Below are 27,306 nucleotides of genomic sequence, written 5' to 3'. Positions count from 1 at the left end.
ACAAAACAAGAGCCTTGGGGACCTGTAGAACAATTATCAAAATTCTAACAGTTGTGTCTTCAGAGTTCTGGAAAGAAAGGCAAAGGAGATTAGGGCAGAAAAAAATATTTTAAGAAATAATGGCCTAAAAGTCACAAATTTGGTAAGAAACAAAAATTTACATAATCAAGAAGCACAGCAATGATAAAAAATCATAATAAAATTTTCAAAGACCAAAGATGAGAAAAAGTATTGAAAGCAGTCAGAGGAAAACAGCACATTACATATTTGCATGACCACAGATTTCTCATCAGAAACCATGGCAATCAGAAGACACTGAACTAACATCTTTATTTAAAGTGCTGGGGAAAAAGATGACTCAACTCATTCATATAATAACATTCTCATTTGAAAGCAAGCCAAGAAACTTTGCAGCCAGCAGGCCTATTCTAGGCCAGCAGCCCTCCACCAGGGCTAGAGGATAGAGAGTATGGGGAGCCACTGTTTAATGGGTACAGAGTTTTAGTTTTACATGATGAAAAATTATTCTGTGGATGGCAGTGATGGCTGTACAACAACTAAATGTACCTAATGTCACTGAATTGCACACTTAAAATGGTTAAAATAAAAAAATAACAGTATTAAACAATACTTCGACATTTTTTTTTAAAAGACAAATACTGTATGATTCCACTTATATCAGGGATCTATAGAGTAGTCAAATTCATAGAAACAGAAAATAGAGTGGTGGTGTCAGGGGCTGCAGTGAGGGGGAAACGGGGAGTGGTTTAACTGGTATACGGTTTGTTTTGGGAGATTCAAAAGTTCTGCGTATTGGCTGCACAACAATGTGAATACTTAATACAAATGAACTGTAGCCTTAAAAGTGGTTAAGATGGTAAATTCTATGTTAAGTGTATTTTATCACAAAAATAAAACCAACTATAAACATACACACACACAAACTCACACATGCACACATCTGAAACATGTTTGCCTTCAGAGCTCACATGAAGAGGCAAGGCCAGAAGGACACTTAGTTTATTGACAGTGTCTCCTCTATGTGCCTGAAATAACACCAAATGTTTCCTCCAAAAGAAAATTATTATCCTGAATGAATGACAAAAGCTTTTTGGATTTATCACCTCCGTTATTAATTCTAGAAGACTACGGCTAGTTTTTTTTTTCTCAGGGAAACTCTTGATCTAATTTTTAATGATGTTTTTAATTCCTACAGGCTTAACTTACTCAAGAACGTCACCAAGAAATCAACTGGGCACTAGAAGAGCAGACAGAATATTACTAAGCCACTTTTGTCCCAAGCAAACACAAATGTCAAGTGACTTAATTCATCAACTTTATAAAAAGCACTTTAATTTGTGAATCCTATTTTTCAACCAATTTGGTCTGAATGCTGGGAATGGGTTGTGGGACAGGTAACAGAACTGGGCCTCAAAAAGAAAAAAGATTTTTGAGATTAAAAAGCCCACTAAAGTTCTATTTCTGGCTCTAGAAGGATTCCAATGTCCACATCTCAGTTATCTCATCTACAATACCATGGTCCTACTGTAAAAGAGCACTGTGTATCATTTATAATTCAAAACCCAACAAAAAATAAATACATGGCTGCTGAGGATGGCTTTCATAAGCTATGACTTTCATTACACGTCAGCCTTTTTTATTTAAGATAATTTTTACTTACTTGGTCAACTTGTGGCTTTTCATTGCTGTGAGAAATTCTCTGACAATTTCAGGACTCTGATGCCTGCATGGTGTTTTTGATATGTATTTTAATGTCTACAAAAAAAAAAAATAAAGGGAAAAAGCAAGAATAAGACAAATAATCCTGAATTAGAAAAAGAGATGGCAACGGCTATAATTTGGTACTTTAAAATTTTATTTCAAAAATCTTCTATAAAACAAATGCCTTCAGGAGAGTCAATCTTCATATAACAGGAATTCCTTAAAAAGAAAACCAGTATTTAGAGCAGGAAGAATAACTACTGAAATTTTAGAAAAAAACACCCAGCATTAAAGAAAACACTCAGACAACTGCATTATCATATTTCAGCTATTTTTTTAGAGATAAGGAACCCAAAGACTAAAATAGTCGCAAGTCCATATACATATAAATGACCTATAAATAGATTAGAAGAAACAACACTTTCTTACAGAAGAATCCTATTAAACATAGAATGAGGGAAATAAATCACCATTAGGCAATCACACCATAGTAATAGTTACTCCAGGAAAGACCAACCAATTAATATAAAAATTAATTGGGCAAAAGCTTGAGGAGAAGTAGGGTATTTGCATAGTCTCAAAGTATCTTCTTCAAAGTATTTATTAATTACGGTGGTAGTTTTATTATGTCTTTACAGTATTTAATATCCCTCCCTTCAAGAGGTGAAGCCTAATTCCTTTCCCCTTGACAGTGGGCTGGTCTTGGTGACTCTTTTCTAATAGAACATGGAAACGGAAGAACAGTAACTCTATAATAGAGAAACCAGGCAGAAGCCACCTTAACCAAGTGATCAAAGTTAGCATCAGTAATAAGACAGTGAGAGCACATACTCTGTATCATGCAATGAGAAGACATATTTATTACCACAATAACTCTCCTTAAGGCACCATGAGTTACAAGCAAGAACTTAAGGATAAAGTGGTAGTAAGCTTAAATGGATTAAGTGTGTACTTAAGAGTACTTGATAGCCTGACATCTGGTTATAAACTAATTACCAACAATAATTTTTTTTCTTCTTTGAAAAAAGATGAACTATATAATGTACAAGAACATGAATGAATAAATGAAATATAGGGTTTTATATACATGTTTAAATGAAAAAAATCAGATGGGGAGGAAGGGTGACAAAAGTGCTAAGCCTCTTATTTCCTTTAAAAGGGATTATGATAACTTAATTCAAGTTTAATCATATCTTTGAAAAGATAAATTAAAAATAGTTAAATCCAAATCTCTATAGAGACAAAATCAGAATTGAAGGAAATAACAAGAAAAAATAAAATGACAGACATGAAATCAAACATCACATATAACAAGTATAATGGTTTAAACTTTCTTTTTTTAAGGATAAAGCATAAGATTGCAGAGATTGCAACAAACTATCAACTAGATACTAAGATTATGAATTACTTTTGCTTTCTTCTTTATACTTTTGGTAACTTCTAAGTTTTCCACAATAAAAAGTATCATTCTCTGTGTAATAAAGAATTTGGCTTTGCCAAAAGAGAAGGTCTGGCCTTTGCCCTCAGCTTCTGGGAGGTCATCAACAGACTCTTTGACTGTTATACCTGATAGGAGTATCTTTGTCTGGGGGCCTTAGTCCTACTGGATAGTCTTAACAATGTGACTTAAGAGTAGGGACTTTGGGTCATGCAGTATCAGTTGACCTGGAGGCTGACATGAATCACACAATCAGTCATTCAATCATGCATAGGTAAAAGAGCCCCAAGAAAATCTCTGGACACCAAAGCTCAGCTGAGCTTCCCTAATTGGCAATTTTCTACATGTATTAACACAGCTTGGTTTGGAGAGAAACATGTTCTGACCCCATATTGGAAAACAACAGAAGCTCTTCATTTGGTATGTCTCCTGGAATTTGCTCCACTTGCTTCTTCCCTTGGCTAATTTTAATCTGTGTCTTTTCTCTGTGTGGACTGCTGGTGAATTACTGAACCTAAGTCTTGTGGATCCCTGACTTACAATTTTATTAGAAGTGAGGGCAGACTTTTGATTATTCCCTCTTTGTCCTTGGCTAACCCTCGCAACTGGCCAAACTCTGTTTTTACAAACAGAATAAAAACTGGGTTGTAGTAAAGCTACTCAAATCAGGTAATACGTAATCATGATTTGGTGGCCAGTCATCAGCAAAATAAACGAATCCCCTTCAATGGTAGTTCGGGCAGATGCTCCAGAAACCTAGGCTTACTTCATAGGTGATAGTATTCAAGTTCTGTTGCCCCGAACTGTGTTTATTCTTTCCACTTTCTTTACGCTGCTCTTTCAGATCAGTTAGTAACTGGAACACCTAGGAAGAGATATACAAAAGATTTTCATAAACAAATTTGAGAAATATATCTACTCCAAGGTCAATGATTTTGAAACAAAGGCAAAAAAACCCAAATGGAACTACATCAAAGTACAAAACTGCTGCACAGCAAAATAAATCATCAACAAAATGCCACCTACTGAATGGAAGAAAATTTTTACAAATCATGTGTCCAATAAGGGTTAATATCCAAAATACATAAATTCATACAACTCAAAAGCAAAAAAACCCCCAAAATCCAATTAAAAGATGGGTAAAGGATCTGAACAGACATTTACCTAAAGAAGACATACAGATGGCCAACAGGTACATGAAAAGATTGCCACCATCACTAATCATCAGGGAAGTGCAAATCAGAACTGTACTGAAACTTTCACCTCACACCTGTTAGAATGGCTATTACCAAAAAGAAGAAGAAGGAGGAGAAGAAGTAGTAGTATTGGGGAGAGTGATGTGGAGAAAAGGAAACCATTGTGCACGGGAGGTGGCATGTTCCCAGCCACTATGGGAAAAGTATGAAGGTTCCTCAAAAAATTAAAAACAGAACTATCACATGACTCAGTAATTCCACTCCTGGGTACCTATCCAAAGAAAACAAAAACACCAACTTGAAAGGATATATACATCCCCATGTTCACTGCAGCAATAGCCAAGACATGGAAATAACCTAAAGTGTCCACTGACAGATGAATGGATTAAAAAAATGTGGTATACAAGGGGGCAGGGTATAGTCAGTGGTAGAGTGCCTGCTTAGCATACATAACGTCCTGGGTTCAAGTCCCAATACTTCTATTAAGAAATAAAAAAATTAATAAGCAAACCTAACTACCTCCCCCCAAAACAAAGAAAAAGTGCAAAAAAATCAACTATACTTCAATTTAAAATTTAAAAAATTTTAAAAAGAAAAAATAAAATGTGGTACACATACACAAAGGAATATTATTCAGCCATAAAAAAGAATGAAATCTTGCCATTTGTGACAACATGAATAGATGTTGAGAGAATAATGCTAAGATGAAATAAGTCAAGACTTATGATCTCAACCATTTGTGGAATCTAAGAAAACAAAAACAAAAACCAAGCTTATAGCTACAGAGAACAGATACGTGTTTCCCAGAGGCAGGGGGTAAGGAGTGAGCAAAATGGATGAAAGTGGTCAGTGGTACAAACTTTCAGTTATAAAATAAGTAAGTCATGGGGATATAACATATAGCATGGCAAATGTAGTTAATAATACTGTATTGCATATTTGAAAGTCGTTGAGAGTAAATCTTAAAAAGTTCTCATCACAAGAAAAAAAGAATTCTATAACTATGTATGGTGACAGATGTTAACTAGATTTACTGTGGTGATCATTTTGCAGTATATACAAATATCAAATCATTATGTTGTTCACTCAAAACTAACATAATGTTGTATGTCGACTGTGTTGCAATAAAATATCTTTTTCCTAAAACAAATGGAAATGATTTTTTTTAAAAGAGCCTGCTTCTCTAATACGAAAATCTAATTTATTTCTAGAAAAGAAAAATTATGAGATGAGTGATAAAATATGGCTTCCCCTGCACCTCCTCCCCAAAAAAGAGAAAAATACGCTATAGAACTTTAGAATTAAACTTTCCCCACAAGAAAGAAACACACGTGTGTTAGTGCTAAGGAGCATGGGGGGAGGAAACCTCTTTCCTGTTTCAGAGATTATACCACAGAATTGAGAAAAGTACAGGATCACAGACCACTACTAGATACATTACTAGATACAACTCCCTCCCCGCCTGTCATCCCTTTCAGTGATAGTGGCATGAGACCCAATTAATGCAATGTTTCCCCAATGGATAAAACACTAAATAGTCCAGACTGGACAAAGAGGTTCCTAAAAGCCAATGGCTTGGCTAGCAACCATTTCCTTCCTGTTATGAGCAGCAACCATTTAAGATGAACTTTAGGAAGAAAGGAATATGGCCCACTGTGTTAATTCTACTACCTTCCATATGTATTACACAAGGGAGACTCAGCTCTCCCGTAAGTCTTCCTGAGTTTCGACCCTGGCATGTGAAAAATAAACAGTGAACATATGAACAGTTCTTTCTATACCTGGACTTAACCTACCAGATGGTTTTGCTTGTACCAAACAAGACCCAGGCCAAACAGAAGGTCAGCAAAAATAATGTTCTCCTCCCTCTCAGCAACCTCTTTCCTTCTCCTTCCTTCCTCTCTTTCCCCAGCAACCCAACCCGCCAACCCTCAAGTTCCATATCTGTTAGTTGCTACAAAATTGTTTACAATGGTAAGTCAACTAAACTCTCACTTCCAAAATCAAAGTGTTAACACTTACGAGGCTATTATGAGGACCAAAATAACTTATAAAAGCGTAAAAGGTAAAGAGTGCTAATTAAGAAAATGCATAAGTATTTTAATGGAAAACTTTTGCAAACAGAAATAGTTTCAAAATGGATGCTCCCATCCCATGAAGGCATCCCAAATGAAGACCTAAATTCTTTGGGATTTGGGGAAGGTTGCCTACAGTAACACTAAAGGCTTCCCAGTTTCCCTGAATTACTGTGTATAATTTGCCAAGCTAAGACTTTGCCAAGGTCCACCAGATGGTGTCATCTCTCCTATTTTAAAGTGGAAAATCCAAATGAATTCAGCCATTTCTAACCAAAACCAATTCAATAATCTTCAGAAGCAAAGGGCAAGTAATTAGAGAGGAAAATACAATATTTCACTTCAAAATTATTTACCTCATAGTTACTGAGCAGTGCAGAATTGGCATCCTTCCTGCAAAATAAAGTAAATTATTATCAGTCTGGGCTCACATTCCTTTGTGGGAATTAAATATACAAAATAATTCCTCTGTCAAGATTCAGTGGTCTAGTTCAGCAACTTGGGGACTACAATCTAAAACTGAGAAATGTCCTAAATCTTACTGGTTAGCTGGTAATGGACAATTTCTGAGCAAATTCTCCTTTTTAGAGCCATAGTATATCACACATCCATCACCAGGTAGGAGATTAAAATGCTATAGTTACACCTGGTCCAAGTAAGCAGAAGTTAAGAGAAGTCAGACATTTAGGGGAAGATAGTTACAGAAAGAACATGGGGGGCAAACCAGCAGGGGTAGAGGGATGTTAATAAACAGAGTGAGGGTGCTGGAATTCACTAGATAAACAGAATGCCGTTTTATCCCATGGCCATGTCCTCTCTCCAGTACCATCTGCCTTCCATTAGCTATTGCCATTTTGGGTAGTCAAGTCTTCCTGCTGAATCACCAGAACTGGGATCCTTAACACTAACATCACTACTGGAAATTCAAGCAACATCAAGAATTCTGCCAGAGATCCACAAAACTCCCAAGGTGTCCACCTTCTGTATCAACTCAAAAGGTAGAGTTCATATGTCAGACAGTGGTCAAAAGACTGACTGACTCCTGTGCTACAGTCAATCGAGGCAAAAATGCCATCTTTAATATGTGAATGAGCAGAGCAATGTGACTTACATTAAATTACAATTGATCCGCTCTGCAATATCATCAGAAAACACTTACTGTTTTTAACAGTCTAGAGGCAGTAAAGTGTGATAATTAACAACAAAGTTTTGAAATCAGGCAGGTCTGGGTTCATATTCCAGCTCTGCCACTTACAAGGTATTTGAGTTTTAGTGAGTTACTTAATCCATCTAAGCATCCCCATCTAAAACAAAAAATGAGGATTACTAGTACCTAGAAGTGTAGCCTGGATTCTAAACCCAGCTCCACTGTCCATTAGCTATGTGAATTTGGGCAAGTTATTTAACAGCTCTATGCTTAACTTTCCTCATCTTTAAAATGGCAATTACAGCACCAACGTCATAAGATTGTTTACAGGATTAAATTGAAGCATGTAAAGTACCTGGGACACAGCAAGTGCTCAATAAATGCCATCTTCTATCACTACCACCTGTGCTACTGCCACCACCACCACTTCTTCCTACTTCATAAAGCTGTTGTGAGGATGAAAGGAGACAACAGAGTTGGGGGTAGAGCTTGTACTCAGCAGGCACAAGATTCTGGGTTCAATCCCCCAAATTATTACCACTTTCTTAGTAATAATCTCCACTAACAAAAAAAAAATAAATAAGTAAATAAAATAAAAGAGACAACAAATTTTAAAAGTGTAACATAATTCTTCGTATTTATTAAGATCTCCCTAAATGAAGGATATTATTTTTAAAAGATATCATCTCACTTAAATTCTCATTAAAAACCCTGTGATGTAGGAACTATTATGATTCCTCCTTTATAGATGATGAATCTGAGGTTCAGAAATTAAAAAACTTGCTCAAGGGCACACAGTAAAAAGCCTAACTGGGGATTCAACAAGATGATAGAGTGGTAGGATCACAAGCTTCCCTTTCCTCACGACTGCAACGAAACCACAACTGAATGCTGAACCAGAGAAAGAAGACTGGAACCTAGCAAAAAAGATCTTCTGCAACTGGAAACATAAAGAGGGAACCACAGCAGGAGGCAGGAGAGGCGTGCTGGCGATTAACTGGGCCCCATACCCTTGGGGTGGGCGACCCACAAGCTGAAGATTTGGTAAGTTGCAGGGGCCTTCCCACAGGAGTGAGAGCTCTAAGCCCCACGTAAGGCTCCCCAGCTTGGGTCCCAGCATTGGGAAGAGAAGGAGACCCCAGGACATCTGGTTTTGAAGGCCAGGGGGCCTTGGCTCTGGGAACCTCACAGGACTGGGGGAAATGGAGACTCCATTCGCTTGAGAAGAGTACACTCACGTCCACCAGGTCCAAGGGCAGAGGCAGTGATTTCATAGGAACCTGGGCCAGACCTGTCTGCTGGATTTGGAGGGTCTCCTGGGGATGTGGGGGATGGCTGCAGCTCACTCAGGGGACATAAAATCTGGTGGCAGACATTCTGGGAATGTTAATCTACATGAGTTTTCCTGGAGGCTGACATCTTGATTGGATCATTAGCACCAAGACCTAGCCCGACCCAACAGCCTGTAGGGAAGCCTCAGGCCAAACAACATACATGGTGGGAACACAGCCACACCCATCAGCAGACTTCCTAAGCCACAAAGGCCTCTAGACACCGCCCTACAGACCAGAAGTCCAGGACCAAGCTTCACCCAGCAGTGGGCAGGCACTGGCTCCACCTGCCAGGAAACCCGCATAAGCCTCTAGTCCAGCCTCATCCACCAGCGGCAAATACTAGAAATAAGAAAACAATAATCCCAAAGCCTGTGGAAGGAATCCACAAACACATAGAAAGACAGACAATATGAGGCGGCAAAGGAGTATCTCCCAGACCAAGGCACAAGATAAAATCCCAGAAGAAATAAGTGATGAGGAGATAGGTAATTTATCAGAGAAAGTGTTTAAAGTAATGATAGCCAAGATGTTCAGAGAAATCAAGAGGAGTATAGATGCAGAGAGTGAAGTTTTTAGCAAAGAGTTGGAAAATATAAAGAATACCCAGCGTTGAAGAATAAAATCACTGAAATGAACAATACGCTAGAAGGAACCAAGAATAGACTAAATGAGGCAGAAGAACAGATCAGTGAGATAGAAGACAGATTAGTGCAAATCACTACTTCAGAAGAGAAGGAAAAACAATAAAAAGGAATGAAAATAGTTTAAGAGCACTCTGGGACAACATGAAGCACTCTAATATTTGCATTATAGGGGTCCCAGAAAGAGAAGAGAGAGAGAGAGAAAGGACCTGAGAAAATTTTTGGAGAGATAATAACCAAAAACTTCCCCAACTTGGGAAAGGAAACAGTCACCCAAGTCCTGGAAGCGGAGAGTACCACACAGAATCAACCCAAAGAGGAATACACCAAGGCAAACAGTCATCAAACTGACAACAATTAAGGATAAGGAGGAAATATTAAAACTAGCAAGAGAAAGCAACGAATAACATACAAGGGAACTCCCATAGGGTTATCAGCTGATTTTTCAAGAGAAACTTTACAGGTGAGAAGGGAGTGGCATGATATATTTAAAGTGATGCAAGGGGGAAACTTACAACCAAGAATACTCTATCCAGAAAGGCTCTCGTTCAGACTTGATGGAGAAATCAAAAGCTTCACAGATAAACAAAAGCTAAAGATTTCAGCACCACCAAACTACCTTTGCAACAAATGTTAAAGGACCTTCTCTAGTTATTAAACCATAAAAAAAGAGGACAAAAAGAAGAAAAAGAAAAGAAAGAAAAAGAAAAAAAGGGGGAGAGATCTACAAAAGATTGTTTTGGCTATTCGGGGTCTTTTTGTGGTTCCTTATAAATTTTGGAATTGTTCAAGTTCTGTGAGGAATGTCGGGAGTATTTTGATGGGGGTTACGCTGGATCTGCAAATTGCTTTGGGTAGTGCGGCCAATTGATAGTGTTGATTCTTCCAATCCAAGAACACAAGAAATCTTTCCATTTCTTTGCGTCATTTCAGTTTTCAGAGTATAGGTAACCTCCTTGGTTAAATTTATTTCTAGGGATTTTGTTGGTTTTCGATGTAATGGAATTGTCTCTGCCAGTTATAAAATTGTGGTTTTTGAAGTGAAAAAAAAAAGGGAATGAAGGGCCACAAATGGCAAAATAGCCTTCTTATTTATGGGTAAGTTGTATTCAATTACATACATATATATATGCTGCATATTTATCTACTCAACTATTAATGTACACTTAGTTATAAATAATGATGCTGTTAATAGCAGGGTGTATGTATCTTTTTGAGTCAATTCTTATTTTGCGGATGGCTTTATTCCTTTGATAACTATGTAAGTTTAAAAAGCTAAAGCTCTAAACGTTCTTAAAAACAATGAACAGTACATATATGTAAATTAAAAATATATGTGTAGTTAAAAAAAAAGATCTATCAAGCTATGAAAGACATGAGAGAAACTTAAAAGGCATATTACCAAATGAAAGAAGCCAGTCTGAAAAGGCTACAAACTGTATGATTCCAACCAAATGACATTCTGGAAAAGGCACAGCTACAGAAACAATAGTAAGATCATGGTTTCCAGGGGCTTGGGGAGGGGGAAGGAGGGAGGAATGAATAGATGCAGCACAAGGAATTTTTAGAGCAATGAAATTATTCTGTATGATACTATAGTGGTGGCTACATGCCATTATGCATTTGTCAAAACCCACAGAATGTACAACATCAAGAGTGAACCCTAATGTAAACTATGGACTTTGGTTGATAATAATGTGCCCATGTTGGTTCATCAATTGTACAAATATGCCACACTGATGAGGGATGTTAAGGGTAGGGGAGTATATATGTGCGGGTGGGGAGGAATATGTGCGAACTCTGTATTTTCTGCTCAATTCTGCTGTGAACCTGAAACTGCTCTAAAAAAAATTAAGTCTATTAAAAAAAAAAAGAGTCTAACTGAAGTGGGCAAATGGAAACTGATAATGCAGAATCCTAAAAATTCAGGAAGGAGTTTGGACCTGACATGACATGCAACAAAGAGCACTGTTTGTTCTTAAACTAGGAGTGGGGCTGTATGATGAAAATGAGGACACACAATTTCAAAAACACATACCAAATAGATGGGTGATTTCCTCAGTCAATAAATAAAGCAAAGCAAGCACAGGTGGTTAACACAAGGATCCAACCCAGGCCTTAGGTCATCAGCACAGTGACGTCAGTGCTCTAATCAATTCAGAATGTGAAGCTTACCAAATGCTACTAGTCATTCAACAAATAGCTAGGATTTCACAAAAGTGTTGCTTTGCCCAAATGACCACAACTGCACTCAGGTCACAAAGAATATATTTAAAAGGAACCTAAAACAGGAAGGATAATGCATAATTAGTGTATGCAATATGGTTCATTAAAAATTGAAAATGACAAATCAAACCACATGTCATCTTTGCCGACTTAATCAGGAAGTCAGCCCACAAGGCTTCCTCCTATCTTTCCTTCAAATTGAATTACAACTCCCTGTGTGCCCTCACATCCAGGGCAACTAAGACATTCCTTCCTAAAACAAAGAGGAGAAAAAATACAAATGCTGTTTTTCCTCAAGGACAATGGATCCATCCCAGGTGCCACTATGACAATTTCATTTCCAAATCACAGCCCCTCCTATGTCATGCAGAATATTCCATGCCCTGGGAAATCTGTCCTTGGCTCTTGTAAGTTATTGCCCCACTGCCCAAGTCAATATTGTTAACTGCAAGAACCCAAAGAACATCTGCCCTTTCTAGAGCCAATATACAAAGCAGAGAAACTCTCTTCCATGTGCATTTTAATGAACCTGTGTTTTGGGACCAGGAGAACAATGAATGTTTAAACAAGTACTGCAAGACTCTGGTGGGCAGAAGCTGATTCATGGATTGATTCTTTTATTAAGAAGATAAATAATTTTTTTTTACCCAGCTAAATATTAATGGAGTAAATGCCAAAATATGCTAGGCATTCCTTTATTCAATAAAATGTCAATGAGTATGTTATCTACCTTTTATTAAGTATTGAACTGTGAGTATCGGGAAGTTTCTTTAAGGCAGTTTTTATCCTGAAGAAGTTACTGTAACCACCACTAACTGACAGGTTGTTGAGAACAGCATATGGTGGGATTTGACAGACATCAACTTAATTAAGTTATCTAATTTAACAGCACCAACAATGATGTGATGTACTGAAAAGGAAATGTCCCTTACAGCAATCCTGTCGAAAAATGTTTAATTTGAATCTAGTCATGATGATATTATCAGACAAACCCAATGTGAGGAAACTTCTATAAATCAACTGGCCTAGATTCTTCAAATATCACTGTCATTTGTCATGATGCCAATGTCACAAAAGGAGGCTAGGAAACTGTTCTTAGAGTAAAGGAGATTAAAGAACCATGACAACTAATTGCAATGTGTGATTCTTGACTGGATCCTGAATGGATTTCTTTAAAAAATTCAGCTAAAACATTATTAGGACAATTGAAGAAATTTAATGCAGGTTGCATTTTAATGATAGTGGTTATATCAGTGCTAAATTCTCTGAGTGTGATAATGGTACTGCAGTTATGTACGAGAATGCCTTTTTAAATTAAGACTGAGTAAAATGATGTATCTACAACTCTGAAATGGTTCAGTAAAGTGTGTGTGTGCGTGCGTGTGTGTGTGTGTAGAAAATGCATGCATGTGTAACAGAAATAAGGCAAATATACCAAAATGTTAACAAATGATGACCATAGGTCAAGAATATAAAGCTAATTGTGATGCTCTTTTTGCAACTGTTCCACGGGTTTGAAATTTTTCAAGCTAAAAAGTTGAGAAAAATGGTAAATGTAAAACTAAAGAATTCCATAAGGTTAAAAAAAATTAGTATGGGAGGGTATATAGTTCAAGTGGTAGAGAGCATGTATAGCATGCACAAGGTCCTGGGTTCAATCCCCAGTACCTCCTCTAAAAATAAATAAATAAGCCTAATGACCACCCCCCACACCAAAAACAAACAAACAAACAAAAATTAGTATAACCTATAACTGAGGACATTTTCCTCCAATGTTTTCATATTCTCCTGTAGAACTCAGAATAGTATTGATTTTATTTACAGGTGTTTAAAGCAACTACTCCAAGTGAATTTTAATGACTGTTTGAATCTATATTTACAGGAAGGCAGTCACTTAATTTCCTTAGGGAGTGAATTAGTTGACTAAAGTTGAATTGTTTTTGAAATTTAACCTGTCTGCTTAACTTGCTGAGTAAATTTAATGGATCTAAACAACTACTTTGGAAAACTAAATTCTGAATAAACAGAACAAAATGATCTACTGACAGATTTTCCTTAGAAGCATTTCATATACAAAAATGCCCAAACAATGCCTATTAATTGCCACACAGTTAATTCTTACAAACACAATGATGAATGGAATTGTTCAAATTCTATGTTCCACCTATGTTATTGATTCGAGTCCTGTTCTGAAAAACTAAACTCTAGTCCAAAAAAACTGAGCAGCCTTCAAAGTAAACGAACAATTTAAACTATAGCCTTCTCTTGGGAGCTAGCAAACAAGTATTCTCTTTCCAGTCTGAACTGTTACTATATTGTTTGTAGGACCTACTAGCTAATCTTTAAACCTCAGTGTTCCCAACTGTAAAATGAAGGAAATTCTGACACTATCTCAAAAAGATGATACAGAAGAAAGAGTCCATTTTCTCTAACTATGTATATTAAGTTCAAGAATAAAAGAATGGCTTTTGCACAGCAAAGGAAACCATAAATAAAACAAAACGACAACCTATGGAATGGGAGAAAATATTTGCAAATGATGCGACTGACTAAGGTTTAATTTCAAGAATATAAAAACAGCTCATACAACTTAATAACAAAAAACAAATAATCCAATCAAAAAACAGGCAGAAGATAATCAATTCTCCAAAGAAGACATACAAATGGCCAACAGGCACATGAAAAACTGCTCAATATTGCTAATTATCAGAGAAATGCAAATCAAAACTACAATGAGGTTATCACCTTATACCACTCAGAATGGCCGTCGTTCAAAAGCCCACAAACGATAGATGCTGGAGAGGGTGTGGAGAAAAGGGAACCCTCCTACACTGCTGGTAGGCATATAGTTTGGTGTAGCCATTATGGAAAACAGTAAGGAGATTCCTCAAAAGACTAAAAATAGACTTACCATATGATCCAGCAATCCCACTCCTGGGCATATATCCAGAGGGAACCTTAATTCAAAAAGATTCATGCACCCCAATGTTCATAGCAGAACTATTTACAATAGCCAAGATATGGAAACAACCTATATGTCCATCAACAGATGGCTGGATAAAAAGAAGTTGTTTATTTATAAAATGGAATTCTACTTAGCAATAAAAAATAATAAAATAATGCCATTCTAACATGGATGGACTTGGAGATTGTCATTCTAAGTGAAGTGAGCCAGAAAGAGAAAGAAAAATACCATATACCACTCATATGTGGAGTCTTAAAAAAAAAGAAAAGAAAAAAGAGGACACTAATGAACTCATCTACAAAACAGAAAGACTCACAGACATAGAAAACAAACTAATGGTTGCCGGGGGGAAAGGAGGTGGGAAGGGATACATTTGGGACTTTGAGACTTGTAAAGGTTAACCACTACATATAAAAATATATAAAAAACAAATTTCTTCTGTATATCAAGGGGACTATATTCAGTATCTTGTAATAATCTTTAATGAAAAAGAATTTAAAAATGAATATATGTATATATATATGCATGACTGGAACACTGCTGTACATCAAAAATTGACACAACATTGTATACTTCAATTAAAAAAATACACACACAGATACACACACACACACACACACACACACACACACACACACACAGAAAGAAAACCAATGAAGGGCATTACACAAGGGGTGACCTGATCTGATCCAATTAATATTTTAAGATCATTTTGGCCACTGTGTGTAAAACAGAATGGAGGGGACAGGGCAAGAGTGGAAGCCAAAGGCTATTTCTTAAACCAGACCAGAAATGATGGACTACAAAATCAGCAGTGGGGATGGTGAAAAGTAACTTCATTCGAAATATATTTTGAAGGTGAAGACAACAGGACTGGTTGATGGACTAGATTTAGAGGTGAGGAAAGAGAGTTAGATTTTTGGTCTAAGCAACTGGATGGATAAGAGAAATATATTTGGGGGAATAATCTGCATATAGATGGATAAAATGACCAAGGGAAAGAGCATGGAGAGAAAGGGTCCCAGGACTAAGCCCTAAGACACTTCAACATTTAGAAGCCAAGCATGGAAGGAAGGGGGAGCCAGGAAAGAAGTAGTCCTTGATGCAGAAGGAAATCCAGGAGAGCATGTCACAAAGCCAAGAGAATTTCTAGAGTTTCCGTATCAACTTCTGCTTAAGGATCAAGAAAGTTGAGACTAGAAAATCAACATCTGGTTCTGACAAGACCGAAGGCTACACAAGACCCATTTCTGTAGACTGGTGAGGGTGAAAGCCCAAAAGGATGAGAGAATGGGGGATATACAACACTTCTAAGAAGTTTTGTTGTGACAGAAAGCAGGAAGGGAGCAACAGGTGGATATGAATGTAGGAACAGAAAAGGTTTTATTTTTTTTTAAGACAAATTAAAGCATGCTTGTATGCTGACAGGAAATGCTCTATAAAAAGGGAAAACTAATAATGATGCCTTGGGCTAGAGTAATACATACGCATGCTTTTCAAGTTGCAGCTTAAACCCCATGTGTGGACTGCAAAATCAATTTAGTGAGTCAACATTCTATTTTAATAAAAGAGAAAAGACTATCAGAATGTACTGCATACAGTAAAGTTCTGTCCCATGAAGCTTTCATTTCAGTTACATATGCATGTTGTGTTTTTTTAAGTCTGAAAAATAATAGTAGGTGTACACACTAAACATGAAAAAGAACACAAAGGAAAGAAAATGTCAGTATTCAATAATCAGTGTCAAAGAGAACACAACATAGGTATGCCTACACGTAAATGATAATCATGCAAAAATCCACACACAGAGTAGCTGCAAAAACTTCCATTTGCACGTGGTACAACGAGTAAACATGGAAAAAACCACGTGCGGTTAAAACTGACAGAACGGCTTTTACTCCCTACACATACACGAACACACATGTACGGTTAACTGCTCCTCATCAAACTCGCACGGCACCTCCTTTGAGACATGGCTCCCTAGGAGCCCACTGCTCCTAAGCAAAGCTCTCCCCCAACACTTATCATCGGTCTTTCCTCCAGGTACTTCCAGGACGGACCCGGGGTTTTCCACCCTCTAAAACCCGACTCGAATCCCGGGTCGTGCTCCCCACTGTGACCCGGCAACGATAGTGAGCGAATGGGGGAGGGAACAGACACCCTAAAACGCAGCTGGGCCAAGTGGCACTCGGCCCCGCGTCCTAGGCAGGGGATGGGAGATGGGGAGACGGTTCGGAGGGCCAAAGCGAGCTCCTTTCTCCGCCGCCTCCCGCACGCAGGGAAGACAGCTCGCCCCAGGCCCACGTCTCCCTGCTCCTCGGGTCTAGCAGTCCCCAGCTGTGAGCGTCGGCCCAAAGCTGGCGACACTCCCCGGGCGACTCACACTTCCATGTCGACCCCTACTTTTCGCCTCCGGCCTCCGGCCTCCGGCCTCCGGTGCACACACAACCCCACAGCGAGACACCACGGCTTCCGCCGCCTGGGCCAACCGCCCCGCAGACGGCTCCGCGCGCCGCGCTGCACGCCGGGATCGTAGCGCTGCATGCCGGGAACCTGGCGGACCCCACGGCGCCGCGAGCGCTGCGGGCCCCTCTAGCCGTCCGGCCTCGGTGCTCTTCGCACGGTGGGGCTTCAGACCGTTAAGCAGTTACAAACAAGGCTTCGCTCGTGTTTTCGTGGTCTAGGTTACATCGAAGTATTAATAAAGTAAGTTTCCAAAGATGTAATCGGATCAGTAGGCTTTTGCGGCGTTAAAAATCCCACTCCTTGGATAGTAGCGATGGCGAGGGACAGGCGGTCCTGGGCCGCTGGAAAGGCTGTTTTTAAGGATCTGGGTGCTGGATACGTGGTGCATTCTGTTTGTGAAAATTCAGTGAGCTGCACGCTTATGTGCACTTTCGTGTGTGTGTGTGTGTGAATAAAACTTTCCAATCTCCCTTCTCTCTGTTCGCATTCTTAAAAGCTATTTGGCGAAAGGAAAAAAAAAGGAGAAGAAGAAGAAGAAAAAAGGTATGAAGAGCTTTAACGACAAGCAGTCTCTAACCTTCCGGGCTTTCTAGGAATTTGTCCAAAAGGAATTATCAGGCATTTGAAGAAAGATCGATGTGTAATGATAATTTTGCTGGGAGACAGCTGAAATGCCCGAAAGTAGGGAATTGACAAATCATGTTTCAAACATACAATATAGTATCAGGTAATATATACTGGGGAAATGCTCAAGATAAGGTTTTTAAAAGATAGAATATGACGTAGTGTGACTCTAATAACCTAAGGAAAAATAATGCATAGTGAAAAAATAGCAATACCTAAGGGTATGGGAGATAGAGCCACCTAATCTACTAAATTTTGTGTATTAAAAAAAAAACAGAGGTGAAAGAAAGATGGATACCTATTTTCTGGATTTTTGGTATGTTTGAAATATTTCTTAAAGACTGGAAGGAAATAAGCCAAAAATTAACAGTGGCAAGTGTCTTTAGATGATGAGTATGGTTAATTTTTTTCTGCTTTTTTATAGTTAGATCAGTTATCATTTACTAAACCCATTCCGTTTGCAAGGGCCTTGATAAGTGCTTTGTTATTCTGTAATACCAACAAGTAATGGTGTAGGCTTTGTAGACAGTCTGTGATTCTGTTTACCTCCATCACTTTCTTAGGGGCTGTCTGATCTGTAGATTGCTTAACCTCTCCCAGCCTCAATTCCCTAATCTGTCAATCATACATCTGTTAGGTATCTACAGTGCCTAGCACTTAGTAAGTGCTCAGCAAATACTCATTACTGTGACAGTACAACTGTGACGCTATGAGGTAGACCCCTTTGTTATTCAGATTCTACTACTGAGGAAACTGAGGCAGGCTTGAAGAGGTTATAATTGACCGAGGTCACTCATCTAGGAACTTATCCAGAAAGGATTTAAACCGAAACAATCTGAACAAATACAGGAAGTATATTAAATTGTTAATAGTGACTGATGACTGAATAAATAAAATATGCTCTATTAATACAATGGAATACTATTTAGTAATAAAAAGGAATGGAGTACTGATACATGAAACAACATGGATAACCCTCAAAAACATGATCAGTGAAAGAAACCAGACACCAAAGACAACATACTGTATGATTCCATTTACATGAAATGTCCAAGAATGGGCAAAAAATCTATAGAGACAGAAAGTGGATGAGTGGTTGCTTAGGGCTGGGAAGGGACAGAGGTGGTGATGGTAAGCTATTGGGAACTGAGTTTCTTTTGGGGGAAACAAGTGTCCTAAAATTAGATTGTAGTAATGGTTGCCCATCCCTGTGAATATACTAAAAAATACTGAATTGTATACTTTAAATGGGTGAACTGTATGATATCTGAATTATATATCAATAAAGCTGTTAATTTTTTTTTAAACTGGTGTTTGCCTGTGGGGATTGCATTGGAAGAGAAGTGAGGGGAATTTTTAACATTTAACTTTACAGAGTCTTAAAATTTTTTTTCAATGTACATGTTATTTGTAAACTACAAAAAATATTTTTAAAACAACTGCTTTACTTTAAAAATCAACAAGTAAATAAAATGCCAGCCCAGACCCAGCTGGCCCGATTTGTATGGAGAGTCCTCTGTACCTCCCTTGAGCAGAGCAGGCCTCACAAAGAAGCACTAAAGATGTCTGCTGTGCTATTCACTCAGCAGACATGCAGCGACGGCCCATTCCATGATGATGATACAAGAGTGAGTAATACACACCTCCTGCCCTGGCTAGCTGACGGCCTGGTTGGGGAACCACACTGGACATCAGTAACTCCAACACGCTGTGTTCAAACGCGGTGGAGAAGAAGAGAGTGTGACTAATGAGGTGGGGAAGCGTCCCAAAGCCAGAGGAGCTGGAGCTGAGTGAAGGGAGGAACACACTAGGTCAAGGCTTCAGGGATGGGCTTCCACAGAAGAGAGGCTAGTGCCTCTGCGGGGCCCATGATAAAATGGCTAAGTTCCGGGTTCCCCAAAGGATGCTACCCTAAGACTTTGAGGGCTATATATAGCCACCCAACCTATCCCGTCGGGGCAGGCGGGTAGTCAGGAAGGCTGACTTCCCAAGGGAAGGCTGCCCATAAGGAGCCCGCACAACAGAATAGCCCAGACAACAGAGCCGAGCCAGTTGATAGCTGAAGCTCCTGCCCAGTCTGTCCCTACTCAGGGCCTCCCTGCAGCTTTCCTAACTTGAGGTTGCCTGAGGAGTCTGTTCTTTGCCACACAATTCTAGAAAAGCTTTCTTCTTTTTTTTTTCTTAATAGCTGGCTTTTTAGGCAGAGGTATTAAATATACACCAAGGGCCAGAGCATGAGCGAAGCTTGTATGTCCTCCAAGTGGAAATGTCCTGTTGAATGTTGAAACTTTTAGGTTTAGAGCATAGAAGAAAATTGACAGATAGCGCTTTTGAAGGTATAAGTAGAAATTGAAGCCTTTAAAGTTAAGTCACCCAGGGAAAGTCTAGAATAGTAAGGCTTGCTTGGTGCTTAGCAGCTGCCAGAGTTGCTCTAAGCTCTTCACATATGTACGCTTATTTAATCCTCACAAAATCCCCACAGGGATGCGTGCCAGGCACTGCGTTTGTTAGCGTGGTCTCATCTACTTCTCTCAGGAATTCTCAGAGTTAAGCACTATAATCAGCCCATTTCACAGAGAGGAAAGTGAAGTTCAGGCAGGAGTTAGGAAGTGTCAGAGTCAGCATTCTCACTCTAATCTGGCCAATTCCAACACCTGTGTGTACCAGCTCCACCTCAGCCTTACCTGTCTCCATTTTAGGGCCTGCCAACATCAGGGATCCCTCCCTGTCCTGCATTAGAGCCTTCCTTAGTCATTGTGAAGCACCAGGGTGGAAATTTTTAGGGGAGAGAAGCCAGACAAGGTTTTCACTCTCCCAAGGCAGATAAATTCCATACAACACTCAGCCCTCAGCTGAAGATGGGTGTCACCCATTGTCTGAACAGTCTTGGACCCCCAAGCTGGCAATGAGACTGGACACAGAAGGTTTACCTATGATCAAAGCCCTGAGGGAAACACCAGCAGACAAGAGTGGGGTTGGGAATCTCGTTTTTACCATTCCAGGGGCAGGATTTGTTGACCCCTGTGACAGCCAATCATGGGTTGTATTCCTAGCCAGAACCTCCTAGCTGAGCCCATTCAACCTCCAGAATGATCAAAGGTAATAACAATTATGACCGTTGTTGTTTTACACTTTGGGATGTTTTGTTACACAGCAGTAGATACGTAAAGCACATTGCACATAAAATAATGAATAAATAGTTGTCCTAGTTTCAGATCATCATTATTCTGGCCCATGAGGGCTTCATTTATTAATAATAGCAGTGACCACTTAGTATAAATCAGATGTAGTACATCTATGATTTCTTCCTCACTCAATACTCTGTGCATGGGTATCATTCTCTCCTTTTTATTGAAACTCCAAGGGGTTAAATCACTTACATGAGGCCACACCCAAGGAGTGATTGTGGCTTAGATTCAAGCCCTGGCTCCTCTGACTTTCAGGGCCTGAATGAAGCACACTCCAAGATGGTAACTGCTGCTTGAGCCCTTCTAAAGTGCTGCCAGTGGTGAGGCCTCTGCCTGAGCTGTGTCACCAGCAACTGTCTCCATTAAAAACTAACAGGACTGTGGCCCTGGCCACCCCCTGTGGCATTCTTTCCGCCTGGCTGCTGCACACTCAACACATTGATGTACGGTCAATCTTAATCCAACAAATGAAGAGCAGGGGAACCCACCGGCCTCAAGACACCTAGTACAACTTTTGTTTTCACCACGAGGACTAGAAAGATAGTTGATTGTCATGTGAACTTTAGTAATGATCCTATTAGCCAGTTGTTTTCAACTTGATCCCTTAGGTAATTAATTTCTGATAAATCAATCTCTTGGCATGCTCCCCCGATGGATGTTATTGCTGCCTGCACAGAACACAGCCTTTGTGGCCAGACTGCTGGGGTGCGTTCTCAGCTCTGCCACTTCCTAGCTGAGTGTTTGGGGGCAGGTCACTGAATCCCTACAGACTCAGCATCCTCGTCAGTAGAATGGGAGTAATTATAGCATTGACCAAAAGGGGCTCTAGACTGAGCATTGCTTGTTACTAAGAAATAATGAAAGGCAAAACTCAAAAGGATCAAACTGTTTCCAGGTAACTTAACTGCATCCCAGAGGAAGCTCAAAAAGATTTATAGGAATACAAAAATCTCCAGCACCTAACAAGATAAAGATCTAATGTCTAGCATCCAACCAGAGATTCCTAGGCATGTAAAAAGACAACAAAATATAACCCATAATGAAGAGAAGGATTAATAAATCAGAGAAGGACATTAAAATAGTTATTATAACTGCATTCTATACATTTAAAAAGTTAAGTAGAGTATTTGAGTAGGCATTTCTCCAAAGGTGATATGAAAATGGCCAACAAACATGAAAAGACGTTCAACATCACTAATCATCAGGGCAATGCAAATCAAAACCACAGTGAGCTATCACCTCACAGTCATTATAATGACTACTACAAACAAAACAAAACAAAACAGGAAATAACAAGTTTGGTGGGGGTGTGGAGCAGTTGGAATCCTTGTGCACACTTGATGGGATTGTAAAATGGTACAACTGCTATGGAAACCAGTTCCTCAAAAAACGAAAAATAGAACTACCATATGATCAGGAAATTCCACTTCTGAGTATACATCCAAAAGAAATGAAAGCAGGATCTTGAAGAGATATTCACATACATCTATTCACAGCAACATTATTCACAATACACAAGAGATAGAAGTAACCCACATTTCCATTAATGGATGAATGGACAAACAAAATGTGATATATATATAATATATAATAGATGTATTAGCCAGGGTTTTCTAGAAAAAGGATATGTATACTAGAAGATATATTATAGAAATTGGCTCATGCTGATATGGAGGCCTAAAAATTCCAAAATCTGCCATCTGCCAGCTGGAGGACCAGGAAAGCTAGTGGTGTAATTCAGTCCAATTTCAAAGGCCTGAGAACCAATCTGAGTCCAAAAACCCAATACCCAAGAGATCAAGAGAAGATGGATGTCTCAGCTCAAACAGAGAGAGAGAGTAAATTCACCTTCCTTCACCTTTTTCTTCTATTTGGGCACTCAACAGATTGGATGATGCCCACTTACACTGGGGAGGGCCGCCTGCTTCACCGATTCAAATGCTAATCTCTTCTGGAAACACTCTCACAGACACACCCAAAAATAATGTTTTACCCACTATCTGGGCATCTCTTAGCCCAGTCAAGTTGACACATAAAATTGACTAGCACAATTAAATAATAATGCCGCTTTAAAAAGGAAGGAAATCTTGTCACATCATACAATAAGGATAAACCTTGAGGACATTAAGCTAAATGAAATAAGTCAATCACAAAATGAAAAATAACATATGGGTCCATTTACATGAAACACATAAAGTAGTCAAAGTCATACATATAGAAAGTAGAATGGTAATTAAGAGGGGCTGGGGGCAGTGGGCAAAGGGGAGTTGTTGTTTGATGGATATAGTTTCAGTTCTGAAAGATGCTTTTCCCCTAAGATCAGGAACAAGACAGAGATGTCTACTCTTATCACTTCTATTCAAAATTGTACTGCAGGTTCTAGCCAGAGCAATAGGCACGAAAAAGAAATAAGGCACTCAAACTGGAAAGGAAGAATTAAAACTGTCTATGCATGATAGATGACATGAATATTGTTTGTAGAAAGGAATCCACTAAGAAAGCTACTAGGTAAACAAGTTCAGCAAAACTGCAGGATACAAGAGGAATATATAGAAATCAATTGTGTTTCCATACACCAGTAGTAAACATTTAGGAAATAAAATCAAGAAAACAATTTCATTTACAATAGCAGCAAAAAGAATAAAATACTTAAGAATAAATTTAGCAAAAGTAGTGTATGACTTGTGACATCACATGTTTATGACTGGAATACTTAACGTTGTCAAAATGTCAATAATCTCCAAATTGACCTACAGGCTCAACACAATCCCTATCAAAATTCCAGCTGCCCTGAAACTAATGCAATATTGTAAATCAACTATACCTCAGTTTTTAAAAATTCCAGCTGCCTTTTTTTAGTGTTTGTGCAGAAACTGACAAGTTGACTGTAAAATTCGTATGGGAATGCAAGGAACCCAGAATGGCCAAAACAATCTTGAAAAAGAAGAAAAAAGTTGAAGGACCCACACTTTTCAATTTTAAAACTAACTGAACTAATCAAAACTAATCAAGATAGGATGGTACTGGCATAAGAATAGACATATGGGTTCAATGGAATAGAATTGAGTATCCAGATATAAAACCTTATATTTAGGTCAACTGATTTCTTGAGAAGGGTGCTAAGACCCTTCCTATTGAGGAAAGAATAGTCTTTTCAACAAATGGTGCTAACTGCAAATCCACAGACAAAAGTAAAAATTGGATGCCTACTTCACACCATACAGAAAAATTAACTGAGAATCAACATAAGAGTAAATATTTATGACTTTGAGTTAGGTAATAATATTTCCTTAGATATGACACCAAAAGTGGAACACCCAAGGCAGATAAATTGGACTTCATCAAGATGAAAAACTGTGCTGCAAACAATATAATCAAGAAAGTGAAAAGACAATCCACAGGATGGGAAATAATATTTGCAGATCATAGATCAAGATCTGATAAAGGGCTTGTATCATCAAGATTAAAAACTTTTCCCCTAAGAAAGATGCTATTAGGAGAAAGAAAACACAATCCACAGGCTAGGTGAAAATCTTTGCAAAGCATATGTCTGGATGAACTGCTTGTATCTAAAACATATAAAGAACTCTCAAAACACAGCAACAGGCAAACAACCCAATTTAAAAAGGGCAAAAAAATATAAAGAGACACCTCACAAACATACATCGATGGCAAATAACCACATGAAAAGATGCTCAGCATTAGTCATTAAGGGAAATGCAAATTAAAACAATAATGAGATACCATTATGCACCTATAAGCGTAACTAAAATTAAAAAGACTGATCATTCTAAGTGTTGACAAAGATGTCCCAAACTGGGACTCTCATATACTGCTGATGCGAAAAGTAAAATTGTACAACCACTTTGAAATACTGTTTGCTAGCTTCCTTAAAAGTTAAACATACATCCACCCATATGATCCAGCCATCCCACTCCTAGATATTTACCCAAGGGAAACAAAAGCTTATGTTCATAGAAAGGCTTATGTACATGCATGTTTTATTTGTAATGGCCAAAAGTAGGTAGCAATTCAAAAGTCCATCAACAGGCAGTTGGATAAACAAATCATGGTGTGTTCATATGATGGAATACTACTTATTAATAAGGAGGAATGAACTATTGATATATGTGCTAACATGGATAAATTTCAAAATAATTACACTAGGTGAGAAAAGCCAGACAAAAAGATATATATATAGTAATTCCATATATATATAGGAAATACAAACTAATCTATGGTTACAAGCAGATCCGTGTTTTGAAGGGGATGGGTGGGAGAGGCAGGAGGAAGAGATTATGAAGAGGCACATGGGTATGATGTGAGTCTAATGGATACATTCACCATCTAGATTATGATGTGGTTTCTTGAGTGTTCATATATCAAAACATCAAATTGTACAATTTAAATATTTGTATATTATTGTATGTCAACTAAATCTCAATAAAGCTAATACATACATCATATACATCTACATAGACACACACATAGACACACATCCATACATATCCCAGTTAATGAGGCTTTTAACAATGAGATTGTGAGTGTTTTAACACTTCCCCAACTCCCGTTCCAGCCTCAATCTGTTTGACAAAGGGTGTGAGCCCTTTATGTTGCTGGGTATTAAGAAATGTGATCTCATGTCGGCAGAATACCTCTGGCTTTCACACTTGACTTCCCAAGAAGAGATGTCAGGCCTCAGACACTAGCAGGTATATCCCAGGACTTGCCACAACACTCTCTCAGTCTTCAGGACCACATGGCTCATAGGTGGTCTCAAGGACTTCCCTGCCCACCCAGTGGCCTGCTGCAGCCCAGTTCTGGGACTTCTGTGGGAGAAGACAGGAGAGGACTGGGGGGGTCACAGAGATAAAGTGTTTGAGGACTTACCTCCAAGGAGCTCACAGTTGGGTAGGAGAGAAGACCCAGAAGCCACAACTACAGTACTACAGTACTCCCAATTCAGAAGACTGCTAGATGTGCCTTCCCACGGGAACCCAGAGCTGGACAGCTGGATCAGGGGGATGATGGATGAATGGGAGTAGCAAGGCAGACAGTGAGGGAAGGGCATTCCAGGCAAAGGAAGAGCATTTAGGAAAGCTTGCAGTAGCCCAATGCATTCTAGGAACTCCAAGTAATTTCACCCTCGAGTGAAGGCTAAAAACCTTCAACCCACAAGGTAGCCCAGCATTGGTCTCTTCTTCTCCCCTCCATTCCATCCTCAATATTGTTGCCAGATTATCTTTCTAAAAATAATTTGGCTCACCCGATTTAAAATATCTGTTGGCTCCCTATGACCTACAGAACAAAGCCCCAAACCTTTCCCTTGACATTCAAGGCTCTTCACAATTGTGCCCCGGTCAACTTCCCAACTCTTCTCCCCACCACCATCCTCAAGCCCCTGATCCTTTGTTATAGCCACTGTGACTGGTCTCCTTTTCTCCAAGCAGGCCGTTCACATTCTGACCTCTGTCCTTCAGCCTTGGCTCAGACTGCTCCCTCTGCATGGAATGTTCTAATCCCCTTCTTTGCTAACTCCTTCTCATCTTCCATGACCAACTCAGGACACCTCCACCAGAATGTGGAACTTCCAAGGCAGAAGTTTGAGGCTGTACCCCTAGTGCTTAGAACTCAGTCTGTTATTTTTTTGTTGAATAATTAATTAGTCGTGTAAAAAACAGAAAAAACTTCCCAGGGAGAGATATAGTTCAGTGGTAGAGCACATGCTTAACAAGCACGAGGTCCTGGGTTCAATCCCTAGTACCGCTAAAAAAATTGGTGAACTTCATCAAAATTTTTAAAAACTTAAATAAAAAATTTTAAAAATATATAAAATCTTCACTGAGAATCCCATTAGGCACCCACTCTCACTGCCCTCCGTGCTCCCCTCACAACTTGTCCATGTTTTGTTAGAGCTTTTTGAGGCAGGCATCATTTTTTATGCTCATTTCTCTTTCTTCAGAGTCTAACTCTTGACATTATAGGAGGTGCTGGGTATCTGTTTGTTGAATGAATGAATGATCAGGCATGTCATTTCGTCTTAGATATTTTGTGAGCCCTCCAGGCCCGGCCCAGTGTCTTTGCCTCTATCCTTAGCTCAGGTCTCCCTCCAGTGTCCAGGGCTGGCTGCTGCCTAGAGCCCTGCCATCCAGGCACCACCTTCACTGTCCCTTACCCCCGCCCTGGGGCCAAAGGAGCTCTGGAGACGGCCCCGCCCACAGCCGGGGTTGGAGGGCGGAGGCAACGCCCACCTGGCAGGGCTGCCTGGGATTGGTGCGGTCGCC

General features: G+C 39.1%; 1 protein-coding gene across 1 annotated transcript in view; it reads right to left on the bottom strand.

The window, feature by feature from the left end:
• Nucleotides 1–17,287, bottom strand: part of CRCP (CGRP receptor component) — a 35,513-nt gene extending 18,226 nt beyond the window's left edge. Inside the window, exons 1-4 of the mRNA XM_015236930.3 lie at nt 17,128–17,287; nt 6,788–6,824; nt 3,927–4,025; nt 1,682–1,776 (exon numbers count right to left, since the gene is read on the bottom strand). Of these exons, the coding sequence (XP_015092416.3) occupies nt 1,682–1,776; nt 3,927–4,025; nt 6,788–6,824; nt 17,128–17,135 (239 nt within the window). The 5' untranslated portion in view covers nt 17,136–17,287. The remainder of the gene's footprint in view (nt 1–1,681; nt 1,777–3,926; nt 4,026–6,787; nt 6,825–17,127) is intronic.
• Between the last annotated feature and the right edge of the window lie 10,019 nt (nt 17,288–27,306).

Source organism: Vicugna pacos, chromosome 18 (genome assembly GCF_048564905.1).
Source record: "Vicugna pacos chromosome 18, VicPac4, whole genome shotgun sequence".
NCBI lineage: Eukaryota > Metazoa > Chordata > Mammalia > Artiodactyla > Camelidae > Vicugna > Vicugna pacos.
The sequence above is the reverse complement of the archived record's forward strand: the minus strand, read 5'-3'. Positions and strand labels throughout refer to the sequence as shown.